The 17,915-nt window shown below is 43.6% G+C and overlaps 1 protein-coding gene across 1 annotated transcript in view; it reads left to right on the top strand.

Moving 5' to 3' along the window:
* The window catches only part of CNTNAP2 (contactin associated protein 2), a 1,485,958-nt gene that overhangs the window by 1,435,936 nt on the left and 32,107 nt on the right, over positions 1 to 17,915 (top strand). Inside the window, exon 22 of the mRNA XM_055084701.1 lies at positions 10,472 to 10,711. Within this exon, the coding sequence (XP_054940676.1) occupies positions 10,472 to 10,711 (240 nt within the window). The remainder of the gene's footprint in view (positions 1 to 10,471; positions 10,712 to 17,915) is intronic.

Genomic DNA, 17,915 nt, shown 5'->3' with positions numbered 1-17,915 from the left:
AAAAAAAAAAACAAAAACTACTCTTCCTGTCACGAGCCCACACAGATCTGCCCTGACCATGAAAACGTCCTGATATCCCAATACCCATGTTCCCCAACCTAGTAGGCTGTTACTCCAAGCTGACAATAAGGGGGTTGGGTTTAGAGGAACAGGAGAGAAAAAGGTGCTGAGGGAGAAACACACCTGGATGTGCCCACGCCTGCCAGGCCACATCTGGACTCCAGGCATCCAGGTCTGAACCCCGTGGCGTCCAGGGTGGTTACAGTTGTAGGGTTCAGATTCGTGGGCTGATCCAGTCTAGTTTGGGGTTCAGCCTCAAAGCATTTAGGCTCTGTCTTCTGGACAGCATTTCATAAGTCAGGGCCCCAAGATGTGAATTCTTATGTTAATTATACAATGTGGTGAGCGAACTGAGGGGACACCCCCGCCAGTGCATTTCTGGCGACAGTGGTCCTCTCTCTTTCTGTGTGTCCCTAGCGGTCTCATTGTCCTGGGGACTCCAGTGCGTTCCAGCCCCGCCCCAGTGTCTGTTTCTTAATGCTCTCCCGTTTATGCTGTCCCGCAATCTTAATCCTTGAAGGATTTTCTTCTCTTCGGTAAGATAGTTTTAGGGGCCTCCTGGGGTAAGAATTACAATACAAGTGAGAACTAAGGAAGGAAACCACTTTTTATTTTACTGAATCATTCAATTTGACATTATTTGGAAATTACAAATTTTGTTTTTCAAAATATTCCTATGCTTTTCCTAGCCTGTACTTCTTTATGCTGCTTGTGACGTGTATGAGGTCAGCACCCTTCTCTCCTCCCTTTCTCATTGCCCCAAATTCCCCTGCTTCCCAGGGAGTTAGCTTCAGCTGACCGTGGGCTGGTCTTAGCTGAGCACTCTTCAATGGTTGGGAGGAGAATTAAGGAAGAAACTTAAGAGCTGAATCTCAGTCTCCTTATAGTATGGGTTACAGTTCAGTAGGGCTTTCCAAAGCCTTAAAAAAAAAAAAAAAAGTTTTAGCAAAAGCAGGGCATACAGTTGGGTCATTTTGTACACAGGACTCTATTTCTGCTGCTTACAAGTTAAAATGCAAAAGGAAAAGTGGAATAAAACCCAGTGTGTAAGAATCAGGTTTGTCACTTCCAGCTCATGAGACATTCAGACCATACATGTGTGTTCTGTTCTCCAATAGCAAACAGGTGGGGCACGTAGCTTATATTTACTAAGACTTTGAGAGGTAAAATCCAACCTGCATTTCTAATGAAGGAAATCACAGCACCCAGCTCTGTGGTTTGACTGATGGATGCATCCATTTTTCTGAAAGTTCTTGCTACTTTCAGCAGACCCTGTTAGTCTTTGCCCTGAAAAATCATGCGAGTAAGCAGGGCACCTGAGGCTGCAGAAGAGGGGCACCAGGCTTTCTGTCTCATGTCTGACAACTTGAAACATTCAGGGAAAAGAGGGAAATCCATATTTCAGATGTGTGAACTCTGTATGGTGCCAAATGTCTGGTGTTTTGGAAACAGCTAAGGGATTTTAAAAGATAAACTGAGGCATATTAAAAATTTTAAGAGTTTTTTTGAGCAAAAATTGATTTGAACCAGGCAACATCCAATCTAGCAGATAAAAAGAAGCTCCAAGGGTCTGTTCAAAATAGAAGTCTTTTTATAGGCAGAAAGGAATGGGAACACTGAAGTTATACTGGCAAAAAGACAGGTTGGTTATTTCAAAGTTACTTTCCTTTAGGGGACGTCTGGGGTCAATCCAGACAGATTACATAACTAGTGCTGATCAGGTGATTCCTGATGGACTGGTTTAAGGTTTCATTGCTGGGAGAGCCGAAACTGTGATTGAGTCTCAGTTTGGTGACCTGGAGCTTAGCATAAGTGACTCCATCTTGGGTCTTCCGTTTCTTAACAGGGATCATATCCTTCCCTTTGTATTGAAATCACAACTATAGTATATTATCCAGCAATCTTAATAAGTTTGCGGTTTTCAGACTAGATTTTAGGAATGGAGATGACAGTTTTAACCTATATCCATATATAGATAGATCCCCAAAAGCTCAGGTTCTGTGATCGATTTATACAAATAAAAGTGTAATACTTTCTTTTTGCAAAACAGTATAACAAGCTAGCATCTTCACATGAAGACATCTCTTTTTATTGATGTTTCAGAAAAAAAATACAATCTTGTTTTCTCAATCCTTGGGAAAGGATTTACAAATTAAAACACAGCATAGACAGTGTAGAAGGACAAGAAGATTCTGCTTCTCCCAGCAGCTTGCCACTTTGTAATTGAGTAAGCATATGTCACAGGTCAAGAGCTATTTAAATTACACCTGCATATTTTAGTCCCGCCTTCCTTCATAAAAGAGAAAAGCATATTATAGATACAATGAAATTTCATTAATGTCTTTCTTTCAGGGATTAATAAAATGTCAGAGTGTGTAATTTATACATCAGCTATGTATATGGATTTAATTCTAGTTGTTCATCTTCTGAAAGGCAGCTGGTCAGCAAGACGTCACTGATCAGAAAATTTTGCCTGTAAGAGCAGGAGCTGACATTGAACCTAGATCCCAACATTTCAGGGCCCTGCCTAGTGTTTATCATTTGATCGTGTTAGAATTGAGGAATGAGGTTTATTTGGTTTTGTTTTGCTATTTTAGATGAATGCTCTTGGCTTTTTGGGGGGTTTGGTTTTTTTTTTTCGTTTTCTTTGTTTTTTTGTTTGTTTTTGTTTGTTTTTTGGTTTCTTTTGGTTATGGTTACTACCCATTTATTTATTCCGGGAACAATAAATTCTGGAACCCATTCAGGCTCCCGTTCATACAACTATGGCCAAATGGGAGACTTGTAGCCGACCTCCTTAACCCACATCAGCTGCTCAGCTGCTCAGCAAAAATAACCCTGAGAGGCGCAGCTTAGGATGGTTGCCAGCCCAGCAGGACCCTGGTCGTGTTTTCAAGTCTACTTCAGGTGACTACTCACCAATCTCATTTCGGTCTACTTTTCCAAGAATTATTTAACTCTTCAGCCCGGCAGTGATTTCAAACCCACTTCCCACTCATTTCGTTAGGTCCCATGTAACCCCTGCTCCATGCCGGAGGCCCGAGGTTTATGTAGCAATGGATATTCAGCATTAATAGATGTGTCAGTTTAAGAGCCACATGACAATATTTTCAAAGATGAGTGCATTTTCAGTGAGATGGACAGATTTCCGGGTAATAGTACTTCTGGAAGTAAATATATAATGATCTATGGGATCCAAATCTGCTACTTCCCCTTCCTCTTTCAAGGCCACATTTCACAGCTCTTTACCAAACGAGGCTGACAAACTCTGGCCCCAGTGAACGTTGCTGTGCCTAAACTTCCAGAGTGCTCGGCCCCTCCCTCACAAGCAGGCTCTGCATGACAGACGTTTAATGTACAGTTTCCGGGGTAGTCAGCACGCACTCACCGGCCAGGTGCTGTTGCAGACACTCCGTGGAACACAGGGACTGAATGAGCAACATAGCCTCAGCTCTCAAGGAAACTGCAAATCTAGTAGAGGCACAAGTTCAGGTTTCTGGCCCACATGGGGAGGAAATGACCACACCTGGGCCAGGTAGTTAGAGCCGGGAGCAGGACCTAGGAGGAAGCCATTCGGAGCTCTTCTTTTGAAGGGCTGCGGACCCCTGTGTTCTAAAGTGATGGAGAATCACAGCTATTTAGGGAGGAAGATGGATTTCCATCTGAATGGAACAGAGGCCCCTAAGGCCGAAGAAAACCAAGGGAAAACCAAGGGGTTCAGAGACGGACCAAGTTCTTCCACAACAATATTCCCCGAAGAAGAGTAATTTGAGGACCGATGATACAATTTTTGCCATTCTCAGTTACATATTTTCCATTTCTGGTTACCTCCTTTACCGTTATTTACTTAATACTTTTCTTTAAATGGACTCACCATTTTTACTTAAATAAATCTATGCTAAAAGGAGAATGTTTATGTTCAGAGGAAATTTTGTAATGCGACCATAAAATGAAATACCAGTAGCACTTGCTGTAACGATAAGGCAGTGATAAAAAATATATTCTATGAAAATAATATGAAGTTCAGTACTGCTGCCTGCGGAAGAGTCCAGGTCCGTTCTTTGTTAAAAAGGGAACATAGCAGGTATTGAGGTGGTGGAAAAGACAGTCCAGTCCCAACCAGAGCCAACCCGAGACCCTTTCTTTGAAGGATTGAAAGAGAATTGAGAAGGAAGTAACTTCGTCACCCTGAGATTGGATGTGATTTAACGTCCAGTCTGTGAATAACCTACCGCCGCCTCCAGTGCCTCTGGTGGGACATACTGTACCGGAGAGTTGGGGGCAGGGATAGAGGAGGGGCGATGCTTTGGGCCAGTTGTGCCCGTGATGTCTGCTGAGCAAAGGTGAGGTCCGCCATCCCATTCTGATCCCACAAATTCTAAGAGGCGGAATCCCCCAGGCCCTGGCACAGTGAGGGGCACGCAGTCGAGCCTTATAAAAAGTCTGAGCTCAGGTCTCATTGACATTCTAAGATCTCTTGGCTCTGTTTCATAAATAGTAAGAAGTTAAGTTTATGGTGAAATTTCATATTTCATAATATCACATTTCCCCCAAGAAAGGAATATTGATAGAATATTCTAAGAAGTATAAAACATAAAAATCAGCTGATGGATAGATCCTAGGGGATACACAAGAAGACTATATCGATGAGTTTGAGTGGTCTCAAAGGGAAATGAGAAATCTCTTTGTGAGTCAGCATCTGAATGTCTGCCCGGTCGCGGAAGAGGCTCCTGGGTGTCCACGAGGCCCTGGCACAATGGGGTCCTCGACTGGGCTGGCTTCGCTCTCCCCTTGTTCCTTGCTCAAGTGCTCTTTTCTCTTTTCATTTCTCACAACACCCCTGCCTGTCACTGGGTATTCAGCAATTTAGTAAGAATGAGCCCGGAAAGCATGCTAATGCATTGCCAGTGTCAATTGCTGCATCCTCCTTAAAAGTATTGTCATGAGCATTTCATTTTAAGCTTTCACCCGGAATTGCATCAGTATTTTAAGTGGGTTATTTTCTATAACCCATATCGCTATGAATATAAGACATTAAAATACTAATGACAGCTTGAGAATTTAATTTCAGAAGTGACTGCACTGCATTTCTGAAATTTGCATGCTTTAGAGCAGGCTTTCCCCAGATTACACCTCGGCCAAGACATCTCCACGCAGAGAGTAGTTTCTTACAGTAAATCATATCTTAATATGTGGTTTCAGCATGAGATCAGTGCAATCAATTTTACAGATTAACGTAATTAACTTTTAATGAGCTCAAATGCACTAAACTGATAGCTTTACCGTTATTTGTTAGATGTTCTTAAGAAGTATAGATTTTTATTGCACACAAGTGTTTACAGCACTTGCTCGTGCTTTAACTGATGCTGGCAAAGCTTTGACATCAGTTCACAGCATTTTTAAAAATCTTTATTATTGGCTCGGTCACTAATGAAACATGGTCTTAAAGCAGACTCTAATAGCCATTTAAATTTTTTAAAAACAAAACAAAACCTCACCGTGCCATTTTTATGAAGAGTCCCTGAATAGAAATGCCAAAAATCCAAATGAATGTAAAAGCAACATAATATAGTCTGTTTTTCAGAGAGAAATTGAGACTACAAAACATTTGACTTCTCTGTTTTTTTTTTATGAAACATAAATGTTCATTCGGTTATTAACTCCTCTAAGCCTCAGTTTTCCCATCTGTGAAGTGGGGATAATCCTTTTTAGCTCAGAGGGTTGTTAGGAAACAGTGAAATACCGCATAAAGTGTACTAAACACAGTACCTCACACATGTACCAATTCTGGTTTATCGTGGAAGCTTTTAATATTATTATTATCACACTGTCCAGAGTTGGAACCACCTGGCCCTGAAGAGACCAGAGTGTCTGTTGCATTTGTGGTCCCCAGGGAATGAGTCTCAGCCAGGAGTCGTCAGGGGCACAGCCACTGGATTTGGAACACTGTCCAGGTTTGGAACTATCGGTCTGCTCTCCTGCGCATCAGGACCCTTGTTTTTGTGACCCAGCCGCCTTTCAGGAAAGGAACAGCAGTTGAAACACCGGGATAAAGAGGAGCGTGAGCTGAGTGAACCAGCTGCTAAGAGAAGGGAAAAGTGCAGCAGTTCAGCCCCCAGGGCAGTCCTTGCAGCCCAGCCCCCAGCCTCTGCCCACTTGGCGGACATTTCCACCAACGCTCATGGCGACCCCCGCCACGGCGGGAGCCTCAGAGCCCCTGCTTCCCGCCGTTCCTCTGGTCCCTGGTCCTCATCAGAACCCCCTTCCTGGGGCTCCCCTCTGGCCATCTGCCTTGTGTCTGTAATCCCTCTTTGAGGGTCACTTCAGGGGGAAACACTCATGGGAGGACAGCTCTTTAAGAAGGGGGGACCCCACATTAAACTGGGAACCCTCGGATAAATACAGCTTTGAAACTGTTCGTTTTCTGTGGTGTGATTGGAAAGCCGGCCCGATTTGAAGTTTAGAAAACTGTGCCAGGGACCGTATGAAATGCAGCCAGGGTCAGAAGTTTCCTACCCAAATCTCTAGCGGAGGAACCAAACTCAAAACGGATTCTCTATAGATTCTACAATGGCTGCGCAAAAGACAAGAGGATGCTGGTGACAAACAAGGCGCTTTATCCACAGCTTAACTCTGCCTCAGCCCTACAGCAAAAAGAAGACTCCCTCCCTGTCTTCACCCAGGGAGCTTGCAGGGCCCTGAGGGGCCAATGAGATCGCCTGCTGAGAGCAAATTGCTGTGCTCCTCTAGAATTATCTTTCCAATTCGGTTCCCACAATGATCCCCTGCAGCTTAAATATCTTTGAGTTTCCTACTGAAATACAGGCATCTTAACATGGTGTTCAAGGCCCTTCCCAATCTGGCCTTGAGCTCTGACCCCATCTGACTCCCACAAAAACCCCATGACAGACTCAGCCTGGAGTTCTCTTTCCTTTCATCCTCAAAACCTAGTTCTATGAAAGACAACAAGCATTGGTGAGGGTGTGGAGAAATTGGTGGGAATGTGGAATGGTGTAGCCACTGTGGAAAATTGTATGGAAGTTTTTCAAAAAATTAAAAATAGAACTACCACGTGATCCAGCAATTCCACTTCTGGGTACGTACACCAAGTAATTGAAATCAAGATCTCAGAGAGGTATCTGCACTCCCATGTTCATTGCAGCACTGTTTACAATAGCCAAGACATGGAAACAACCTAAATGTCCATCGACAGGTGAATGGATAAAGAAAGTATAGTACACACATACAGTGGGGCATTACTCAGCCTTAAAAAAGAAGGGAATCCTGCCATGTGTGACAACATGGATGAACTTGGAGGACATTATGCTAAGTGAAATCAACCAGACACAGAAGAATAAATACTACATGATCCCACTTAGGTCAGGCGCCTAAAATCGTCAAACTCATAGAAGCCAAGAGTAGCATCATGGTTTCCAGGGGTGGGGGGAGGGGCACTGGGGGGCATTGGTGAAAGGTACAAACTTTCCCTTATGCAAGAAGAATAAGTCCCAGAGTGTCTGTAGTTAACAATACACTGTGTTTGTTATGTAAACACTTGTTAAGAGGGTAAATCTTATGTTAAGTGTTCTTACCAAAAAAAACAAAAACAAAAAAGAAAACCTAGTTTTAGTGTTACCCCTCCTGAAGTGCTTTCCAGAACCCCATGCAAACCTACTTCCCTGGTTTACCATAGACTTTAATAATTTTACCAGGGGACTTCCCCGGCGGTCCAGTGGGCAAGACTCCACGCTCCCAATGCAGGGGGCCCGGGTTCGATCCCTGGTCGGGGAACCAGATCCTGCATGCATGCCGCAACTAAGGCCTGGCGCAGCCAAAATTAACTGATTAATTCATTTTTAAAAAATAATAGTAAGTTTACCAAGCGTAAGTTTTGTTTCTTAGCTAGGAACATTGTAGGGGTTAGGAGGCCTGCGGTCAGTCTGCCTGGCCTCAACAGCTGACGGATCTTAAGCCTCATTTCCTCACATGTTACAGAGAGATAATAATGCTCCCGCCTCCAAGGTTTGTTCTAGGAATTAAATATCCAGTTTGTCTAAGACAACTAGCACATTTTAAGGGTTCAACAAATACCAACTCTTATTACTGGACAGCTTGTGTTCAGTCACGTTAGTTGGTTGTTTGGATGCTTGTTTCCTAGCGAGGCTGTGAGCTGCTCAGGGTAAATCCCTGTACTTGTCTACCTTCCTGATACTGCTGCACGCACCCAATTCCCGCGATGAAGTGAATTGAATCGAACTGACCTGACCTGAAGTCCCACAAGATGGTGTCAGTAGCCACCAGCCCCAGAAGCTTCCTTGTGCAGCCCTCCTCCAAAGCTAGACAGGCTATAAAAAGGACTCTCCTTTTATGGGCAGGGAGCAGCTAATGGAGCTGAGGTGTCCCCAGTTTCCTGCCACCAAGTGGCTATTTGTTCTGGTGCCTCTGCCACCAGTGAAGCCAGATAGGCATTCAGGACAGCAAGGAACTGAGGTCCTCCTCCGCGAGCTGGGACCCGAGTCACCCCGAGTCTCCCTGGTCTGAGGGTGTTTGGAAGGAAGGCAGGTCCCTGGAGGGAGGGGATGGAAGCCAAATACTGGACGTGTGTGCACGGAAGGGAAGCTGGTGAACGTACAGGGGGTTCTGATATTAGACAAGGAGACGAAGAATGAGGCATTGAGTAGCCTGCGGTCATTGAGGAAAAGGCAAGGGAGGAAGAGGGGAACAAGGCAGCGCAGGTGGCAGTGGGACCAGAGCCTCTTCCCGGTCGTCATGGAAGCCTCAGGATACATCCTGGCGGCAGGGTTTTTGTACTCAGCGGCAGGTGCATCCTACCTCCCCATCGTGAATGGGATGTGCTTTAGCTCAGAGTCACAGGCTGAAATTTACTGCAGGAGAAAAATATGGAGAATCATCAATTAAAATGTCTTTATGTACCTGTCTAAGCAGGACCCTGTTAGAATCCCCGGAATTACCATCCTTCATTATCCCCATTGTCATAGCTCTCTGTTAATCAAAATTCACAGGACACTAGCACGGGTCAGTCATGACACATTTATTTTTAATGTGATGAATAATCAGTACATTCATTTCTTCTGCCCCCAAGGCCTAAAAGCTCCCTTCTCCACTGATCTATTCTTTAATTAATGGGGAGTAAATCTTTATACAAGACTATTTCACCTGTATTCATTCCCCAGTTAAAATCCAACTTTTCAAAGAAGTAGCTAGCCCCCTGTTTTCCACAGTCTTTGTTTTTCACAGTTCAGGTGGAAGGGTAAATGTCTCACAACCTCGTCCTTGTGTTTACAAGGTCATCATCCTGTTAACATCATCTCCCACCCAGAAGACAAGTGCTGTGCTCTCCTCTGGAGTGCCATTTGCCCATCCCCTGCGTTTGTAGCCCTGCACCATCATTGCCTGTGGCAGTAGCTCTCAAACCTTAGCGGTGTCAGGACCACCTGGAGGGTTTGCAACACACAGATTGCTGGGCCCCGCCCCATGCGTTTCTAACGCCTTCCCAGGTGACACTGCTGCTGCTGGTCCAGGAGCCACACTGGTGAGAACCACGCATCGGGAGGGTCTAGGTAGGACTCCTTCAACAGTCGTTTGTTCTAGGTAGATTCTAAAACCCGGGGCTACGGTCAAGAAGACACTTGCTTTCGCTGATGTAACTGGTATGACACTGTGCGCTTATGGTAATCGAAACAGTGCTTTGGAAATGCCTCCACCCAGACTCACCCGAGTTGAATGTTAGTTAGGAAGAAGATGCCGACTACAGGTTTGGGGGGGGTGGTGATTCTTAAATGCATATGTATGTTTGTGGTTGAGCTGGGAAAGTTTCCTGACTTCCCAAATGCCCATCTGACGCTAGCTGAGATTCTGGAAACCCCAGAATTCCCAGGGGATTGGATTCTAAAGAAAGGAAATGCCCCATTATGGGCTATGGGAACGCCTTCTCTTTTCTTCTCTTTTCTTCTTTAAATAAAGAACTCGAAAGAAGAAAATAAGAGGCACAAAATGAAACCATAACCTACCAGGAGGGCTGGGAGGGCTGTTCAATATATATGAGGGTCATTGAAGCATCAGAAGAGGGGAGAGAAGTCGGAACCGAGCGAGTGTTGTCAGTGTCGGCAAAGTCCCACGTGTCTGGAAGGCGATTAGGGGTGTGTTTCATTTCCCCAAGTATAGTCTTACTCTCCTCACCATGTTCTCCAGCAACCCAGAAGGCTCTTCTAAAGTGAAGCCTCCAGCCCTAAAGCCTTATCAGGTCATTAGTTTTTCATCTAAAAGAGCACACTGTCTTAAACTGAAACCTAAGAGGAAGACTTGAAGACAGACATTCAAAGGGGCGTTGTATATTACAGCGGTGATACCGTGAGTGGGATACGATCTTTACTTTCTCTTTTTCTTCTAGAAACAGGGAAGATTGACCAAGAGATTCACAAGTACAACACCCCAGGATTCACTGGGTGCCTCTCCAGAGTCCAGTTCAACCAGATCGCCCCTCTCAAGGCAGCCTTGAGGCAAACGAACGCCTCAGCTCGCGTGCACACCCAGGGCGAGCTGGTGGAGTCCAACTGCGGGGCCTCCCCGCTCACCCTCGCACCCATGTCGTCTGCCACCGACCCCTGGCACTTAGACCACCTGGATTCAGGTAAAGTCTAAAGCAGTGTCTTGGCTGGGATGCTTTATTTCTTTACGCCTCAGTTTCCTCACCTGTAAAATGGAGTTAATAGCAGACCTTCGCTGGTGATGTAGTTGGAGGATTAAGGGAACGAAGGAATGTGTGAGCACAGAGTTCTTAGCACATCAAGGGCTCAAAAGGTACAACCGTATTCGTGCTCAGGGCCAGAAGTAAATAAGTCGAAGGGAAGGAGTCTAGGAATTATTGACTCTTCTGCACTTAAGCGAAATGAGGAGATACCTTAACCAGTGTCTGCAACGTGACTGTCGGATGATCTGATCAGATCACTTCCTCGCTTTTGCCTTTGTGACTCAGCTGCCTAGCAGCCCCACTGTCCAAGTTCTGATATCAAAAGATTACCTAAAACCATACAGAGGTTCATCTCCCGACACTGTATTTGTACATATAATCCCATAGCCTCCAGGTTTTAGTGGTGCATTTAGGTTTAGAAAGCTCAGTGGGTTTAGCTCCACTTCTGCAGGTGATAAGACTTGTCATTTGAAATCACAGCGCTGAAAGGGTGCAGCTGGTGGCTGCGAGATTAACTGGATGCAGATTTAGTGTCCACAGGACCCCGAGTGGTGGGGAGCCTGCAAGTCCCCCTCCTCACTCTATGACTCTTCTGCACTTAAGCGAAATGAGGAGATACCTTACCTTAACCAGTGTCTGCAACGTGACTGTCGGATGATCTGATCAGATCACTTCCTCGCTTTTGCCTTTGTGACTCAGCTGCCTAGCAGCCCCACTGTCCAAGTTCTGATATCAAAAGATTACCTAAAACCATACAGAGGTTCATCTCCCGACACTGTATTTGTACATATAATCCCATAGCCTCCAGGTTTTAGTGGTGCATTTAGGTTTAGAAAGCTCAGTGGGTTTAGCTCCACTTCTGCAGGTGATAAGACTTGTCATTTGAAATCACAGCGCTGAAAGGGTGCAGCTGGTGGCTGCGAGATTAACTGGATGCAGATTTAGTGTCCACAGGACCCCGAGTGGTGGGGAGCCTGCAAGTCCCCCTCCTCACTCTATCCAGACTGACGTCAGGCTACTCGGGTAACCTCTCCAAGCCTTTGCTTTTTCACCCACAAGGTATGAAGTGGGGCGTGATCTCTAAAACACCACCAAATCTACCATCCGACGGATCTCAAAAGCAACGTCTGACTTTGCTGATGCCCAAGACAGGACGGGGACGAGGGGGGAGCCCTGGGTTCAATACCATCACCGCCTCTCCCCAGCAAGTGCCTTAATCTCATTCCTCAGTTTCCCCACCACTGAAATGGAGATAATAAGACCTAACTCAGAGGATTCCATGCAAGACGATGGATTTCAAACACTCAGCACAGTCACAGACGTGGCGCAAGCTGTACAAAAGTTTAGCTGCAATAATACGAACAAAGTGGTTATTTTTATATTCGACACAATTTGCTGTGATGTTTGAATGTCCAGTAGTAAAGGCTCCCAAATCCTCCCCGACCCTAACTTCTAGTTAGTAACAGTTCATCATGGAAACGTCGTGTGTTTGATTCCTTTACATATATTCCAGCCCCGAACACAGTATTTATCAGCTTCCGTGACGCTCTCGTCATCGTGAATTCTTGCCAGGATTTGCCCGCAAAACTTTGTGTAGTTTCGAAAAGAAGCCGAGATTGCCCCGTTGTCAGAATAGCCAATTTACAGGCTAAACAATCCTCTTCACTCCTCACACATGGGGTCCTATAACACGATGAGGGTGATGGTGTGTGCCCAGGGTACTTATAAAGAGCTGCCTTTTATGAAGTTGTGAGGATGACACAGCGGGTTGGTTTTTCCTCATGAGGTGGCTTGAACAAAGGAAAGCAGTCCTAGTGCTGAAAGAAGAAAAGTAGGAGTGAAGTTAGGAGGCGAGAAAAAGCACTTGCAGGGCTGCAGAGGAACAGAGATTTCTCAGATCCATTCCTCCAGATGCCAGGGAGGATGGAGACAAAGCCTAATCTTTGAAATACACAGGTTCCTTGCTGTTAGAGGTTCTCACTGCTTGAGGCCATCAGCGTGTGTGGTCCAAGTCCGCTGCCAAGAAATCTGTTTCAAAAGCCTCTAGATGCTACTTTGGGCCAATAGGAGTTCATATTCATTTCGCCTTAATTAGCAAATTATTTGCTTGGTGGTCTGTGAGATACAGGTGTATGGGCCAAAGTTTGAGTTCATTTATTTTTTAAAAATCATGCTTTATACATGACAATTTCATTCTTTTGACTGATGTAATAATGTATATAGGGAACATTCTGTTATAATAATTCAATGTTCAAATCAAAAGTCTACAATCCAGGTATTATGGTAGGACAGTACTATAGAACATAGGTCCATTTACAGAAAATTTCCACTTGTACTTGGACAGAAAGTTCTTACCTGGTGTTGACCAGTTGCTGTATCGATCTCATCATCATAACTTATTCCATGATTGGAATTCCAAGTTAATTTCCATAATGGGTAAATGCTTATAAAGAAATGTGTATCTGTCTCACGAACTTTATTAAAAGAACAGAAAAGAGCTTATGAGCTATGACATAGAAGGCTTGTTTAGATGACATGATTTTTCTTTTAACATCTTTATTGGAGTATAATTGCTTTTCAATGGTGTGTTAGTTTCTGCTTTATAACAAAGTGAATCAGTTATACATATACATATGTCCCCATATCTCCGCCCTCTTGTGTATCCCTCCTAACCTCCCTATCCCCCTCTAGGTGGTCACAAAGCACCAAGCTGATTTCCCTGTGCTATGTGGCTGCTTCCTACTAGCTATCTATTTTACATAAGGTAATGTATATACATCCATGCCACTCTCCCACTTCGTCCCAGCTTACCCTTCCCCCTCCCCGTGTCCTCAAGTCCATTCTCTACGTCTGTGTCTTTATTCCTGTGTCCATCCACCTCACTACAAATAACTCAATTTCGTTTATTTTTACGGCTGAGTAATATTCCATTGTATATATGTGCCACACCTTCTTTATTTATCCATCTGTCCATGGACACTTAGGTTGCTTCCTTGTCCTGGCTATTGTAAATAGAGCTGCAATGAACATTTTGGTACATGACTCTTTTTGAATTATGGGTAATCTGTCTATCTTCTTTGGAGAAATGTCTATTTCGTTCTTCTGCCCATTTTGGGGTTGGGTTGTTTTTTTGATATTGAGCTGCATGAGCTGCTTGTAAATTTTGGAGATTAATCCTTTGTCAATTGCTTCATTTGCAAATATTTTCTCCCATTCTGAAGGTTGTCTTTTGGTTTATGGTTTCCTTTGCTGTGCAAAAGCTTTTAAGTTTCATTAGGTCCCATTTGTTTATTTTTGTTTTTATTTCCATTTCTCTAGGAGATGGGTCAAAAAGGATCTTGCTGTGATTTATGTCATAAAGTGTTCTGCCTATGTTTTCCTCTAAGAGTTTGATAGTGTCTGGCCTTACATTTAGGTCTTTAACCCATTTTGAGTTTATTCTTGTGTGTGGGGTTAGGGAGTGTTCTAATTTCCTACTTTTACATGTAGCTGTCCAGTTTTCCCAGCACCACTTATTGAAGAGGCTGTCTTTTCTCCACTGTATATCCTTCCCTCCTTTATCAAAGATAAGGTGACCATATGTGTGTGGGTTTATCTCTGGGATTTCTATCCTGTTCCATTGATCTGTATTTCTGTTTTTGTGCCAGTACCATACTGTCTTGATTACTGTAACCTTGTAGTATAATCGGAAGTCAGGGAGCCTGATTCCGCTGTGATTTATGTCATCGAGTGTTCTGCCTATGTTTTCCTCTAAGAGTTTCATAGTGTCTGGCCTTACATTTAGGTCTTTAATCCATTTTGAGTTTATTTTAGTATATGGTGTTTGGGAGTGTTCTAATTTCATTCTTTTACATGTAGCTGTCCAGTTGGATAACATGGTTTTATTTTTTTTTCTTTTAGGTGAATGGGAAAATGAGAGAGAATGGGGGTTGGGGGCTGAACAGGGGACAAAGAAAGAAATAGACATAAGGGAAGGTTACTGAATATCAGCCTCCAGTGGCTTAGTGTCTAGGAGGAAAAACTTTTCCTCTAGGCCTTAAGTTCAGGCAAAGGGGGCCTGCAAATTAAACTCATAAAAGGCAGATAACAGGAGAAGTTTATTTGTATGCATGTGGAAGCTTACAAAAGAAGTAGCTCAGTAGTGGTAAAAGTTAGATGCTTATATACCTTTCTTAGTAGAGAAAAAGAAGAGAGGATAAAAGGCCTCTGGGAAGAACAAATGGGTTTCTAAAAGAAAAAACGGGAGATAAGAAAGTTTGTGATTATGTGTGTTCATGCCTGTGTGAATGGTCTTTGTCTTTTTCAAGACCTTAAAACTCCCCTGGAAAGGGTGATTTAGGGTAGGTTTGCTCTTGGCCTCCTTCCTGGGACCTAAAAGCCTCCTCGAAAAAAGGGGATTTATGGTCTCATTTCTCAGAAGTTTCTATGTTTAGTCAGATAAGGAAGTTCCAAAAAGATTTCTTTCTGCATCTGTTGAATCCCAAATGTCATCAGTTTAAAATAATCTTCATCCCAGCTCTGGGGTTCATAGTGGGTCCCCACACCAGCAGTTGCACCCTAGTTTCTGTGAGCCTAAGTTCATCATTCTGAATTTTGATTTGGGGGTTTTGCTCTTTTAGATAATCTTTCATGTGTGACTGAGGATCCTCACTATCAGATATTCAGCAACGAAACAACAGAGCAAAAATGCCATTTCTAGCTATAAATCTTGTTACTTGAGTCTGTATAGGTACCTACCTGAGGGAAGAAAATTAAGGTGAGAGCTCATTAGTCCTGGTTTGAATCGGGGACATCTGGAAGGAGATCTGTTTCATCTGGTGCCTTGGGAAGTGTGATCCTCCACCAGCAGTATGAGTATCACCTGGAAGCTTGTTAGAAATGCAAATCACAGGCCCCAGACCCACTGAATCGGCATCTCCATCTCGGCAAGATTCCCCTGTGACTTATCATGTGCCCATCAAGTCTGAAAGCACTCCTCTCAATCTCAGATGCACTTTCAAATTACCTAGGGAGCTTTTAAAAGCCCCAGTATCCAGGCTGCACCCCTGACCAATTAAGTCAGACACTCCGGTTGAGATGTCCAGAGATGTACAACCTCCCCAGGTGATTCTAATGTGTAGCCAAGATGGAGAATCACTCACTAAATAAGAGAGAAGCTTAATAATGGCCCCTTTGGTAAACCCTTTGAAGTAAGGTTACTAAAAAGAAGAGAAAAGTAAATACCCAAAAGCCAGTTTATGAAAAGCAGTGAAGCCTTTAGGTGGTGAAATCCCAAATTGAAAGGCTATAGCAGTAAGCTTGCCAAAGGTTGGGCTCCTCTGACCATTTCATAAGGAAGCTCAAGGAGATAGAGGAGTTTTCTCTAAACTTGAATAGAGCTAGTCTGCCTGGAAAAAACAGACTTGAAACAGACAAACAAACAAGAGATCCACAGTGTGGGGCCAGACTTGTGGCCTCCATGAAAATGCATCTTTATTGACCTTGTTACACCCCAGGAAGGAGCTTCAAGTTGAGGAAGATGTCAGATTATTAATCAGTTTTTTAAATCAGCTGCAAGCTTAATTTGAAAGGATATCAGGAAGGAAATGCTGCTTTAAAATGAAGTATGTGCATTTATTTTAAAATCAAGCAGGCCCCTTGCGGTGTAGATAGGAAGTCTGTGGCTTTAGTATTAACGGGAACTTAGCGATCAGCCAAGGGCTGCTTACTTCATACTCACACTGGAGTATTTGCTTTGCAGAGACCTGGAAGTTAGCATTCCAGACATCTACCCTGAGGTCTTGTGTTCTTTCTGCTCCCTTATATTTCTTTCTTATATCTTAGATGATATCAAATTATAAAGACAGAAAATGGATTCCAAGGTATGCTGGCTTCCTGTGATAAGATTCCTTTTCTCTTCTGGAACACCACTGACTGAGCTGCTCATTGCCTCTCTAATGCCCTTTGGGCTCCATCACTGTTTTCCAAAGTGGGGGACATTTACAGTTGGTCAGGCTGTGTACTGCACAACTCCAGAGGATTCCATTTGCATTGCAGTCTATGGCTCCTAGAGCCCTGAAACATGGTGGCCTTGATAGAGGGTCGTCAGATCATTATGGGAAGAAAATAGACATCACCACGTGACATAATATAAAGTTATTTCCTGTTCATTTCTTTTTCAGCCTTTCTAATTTTGTTCAGGAGAAAGTCTCCATTTGGTTCTGGCATGCATTTAACGGCTCTCTCACCCATGCTATTCACCCATTAATAGAAAGCAGGCTTCTGTTTAAAGCCTTGACAGGCCATAGAATTACTCAGTAGGGTTATAAAGTTTTATCACTGCATTTGTTTAAATAAGAAATCAGGTCAATTTAGTGAGAATAAGTAAATAAATAATAATTACGTTTTCCATGGATATGGCAAAAAGATATGACAGTAGTTCCTGTGTGATTGGAGTTTGGCAAACAGTGGACAGTATGTCAGGATGATCACAAACACAGGGTCCTGGCATGGAGCTGTGAGAGTGCATTTTTTATCGGAGGAAATGGTAAAATTATGTTGATTTGACTAAAACCAATTCTGCTCTATTAGAAACATCTAGTCGATTCTTTTTCTGCCTAGTTTTTTCTGCCTTTGGATAATAGGTATGGCCTGTTTAACCACATCATTATGGTCCTCTTAGAACAGTAGTTACAAGGTAGAAAAGGCAGTCCCTGGCCCTGAGTTCTGGTTTATTTAAAGGTCACAGAGCACCAGACAATTGCTGTGATTCACCTCTCAGAATTATGGGCTCTGTTTTTTCTCTTTGTCAGATTCAGGGAAGCTTATTTCCTTAGAATGGCCAGGATTTGCCAGCAGAGAGACGGCTACAAATGGCAACGCACTTTCTGTAAAACGTAGAAACAAAACAAACACCAGGAAAAAAATAAGGATCTCATGCTGTAAATTTCTGCACGCAGGAACGACTCCGAACTGTATACCAAGCTGTTTTACGAGGCATTCATATTAAGTCTTAGGGTTGGTTTGTTTTTTAATCACATTCATGATATTGAATACAGAATACATCAGACCAAAGGCCACATCCTAGGTTTTTGTTTTTTTTTTTTGTGGTACGCGGGCCTCTCACTGTTGTGGCCTCTCCCGCTGCGGAGCACAGGCTCCGGAC

Source organism: Physeter macrocephalus, chromosome 5 (genome assembly GCF_002837175.3).
Source record: "Physeter macrocephalus isolate SW-GA chromosome 5, ASM283717v5, whole genome shotgun sequence".
Lineage (NCBI taxonomy): Eukaryota > Metazoa > Chordata > Mammalia > Artiodactyla > Physeteridae > Physeter > Physeter macrocephalus.
The sequence above is the reverse complement of the archived record's forward strand: the minus strand, read 5'-3'. Positions and strand labels throughout refer to the sequence as shown.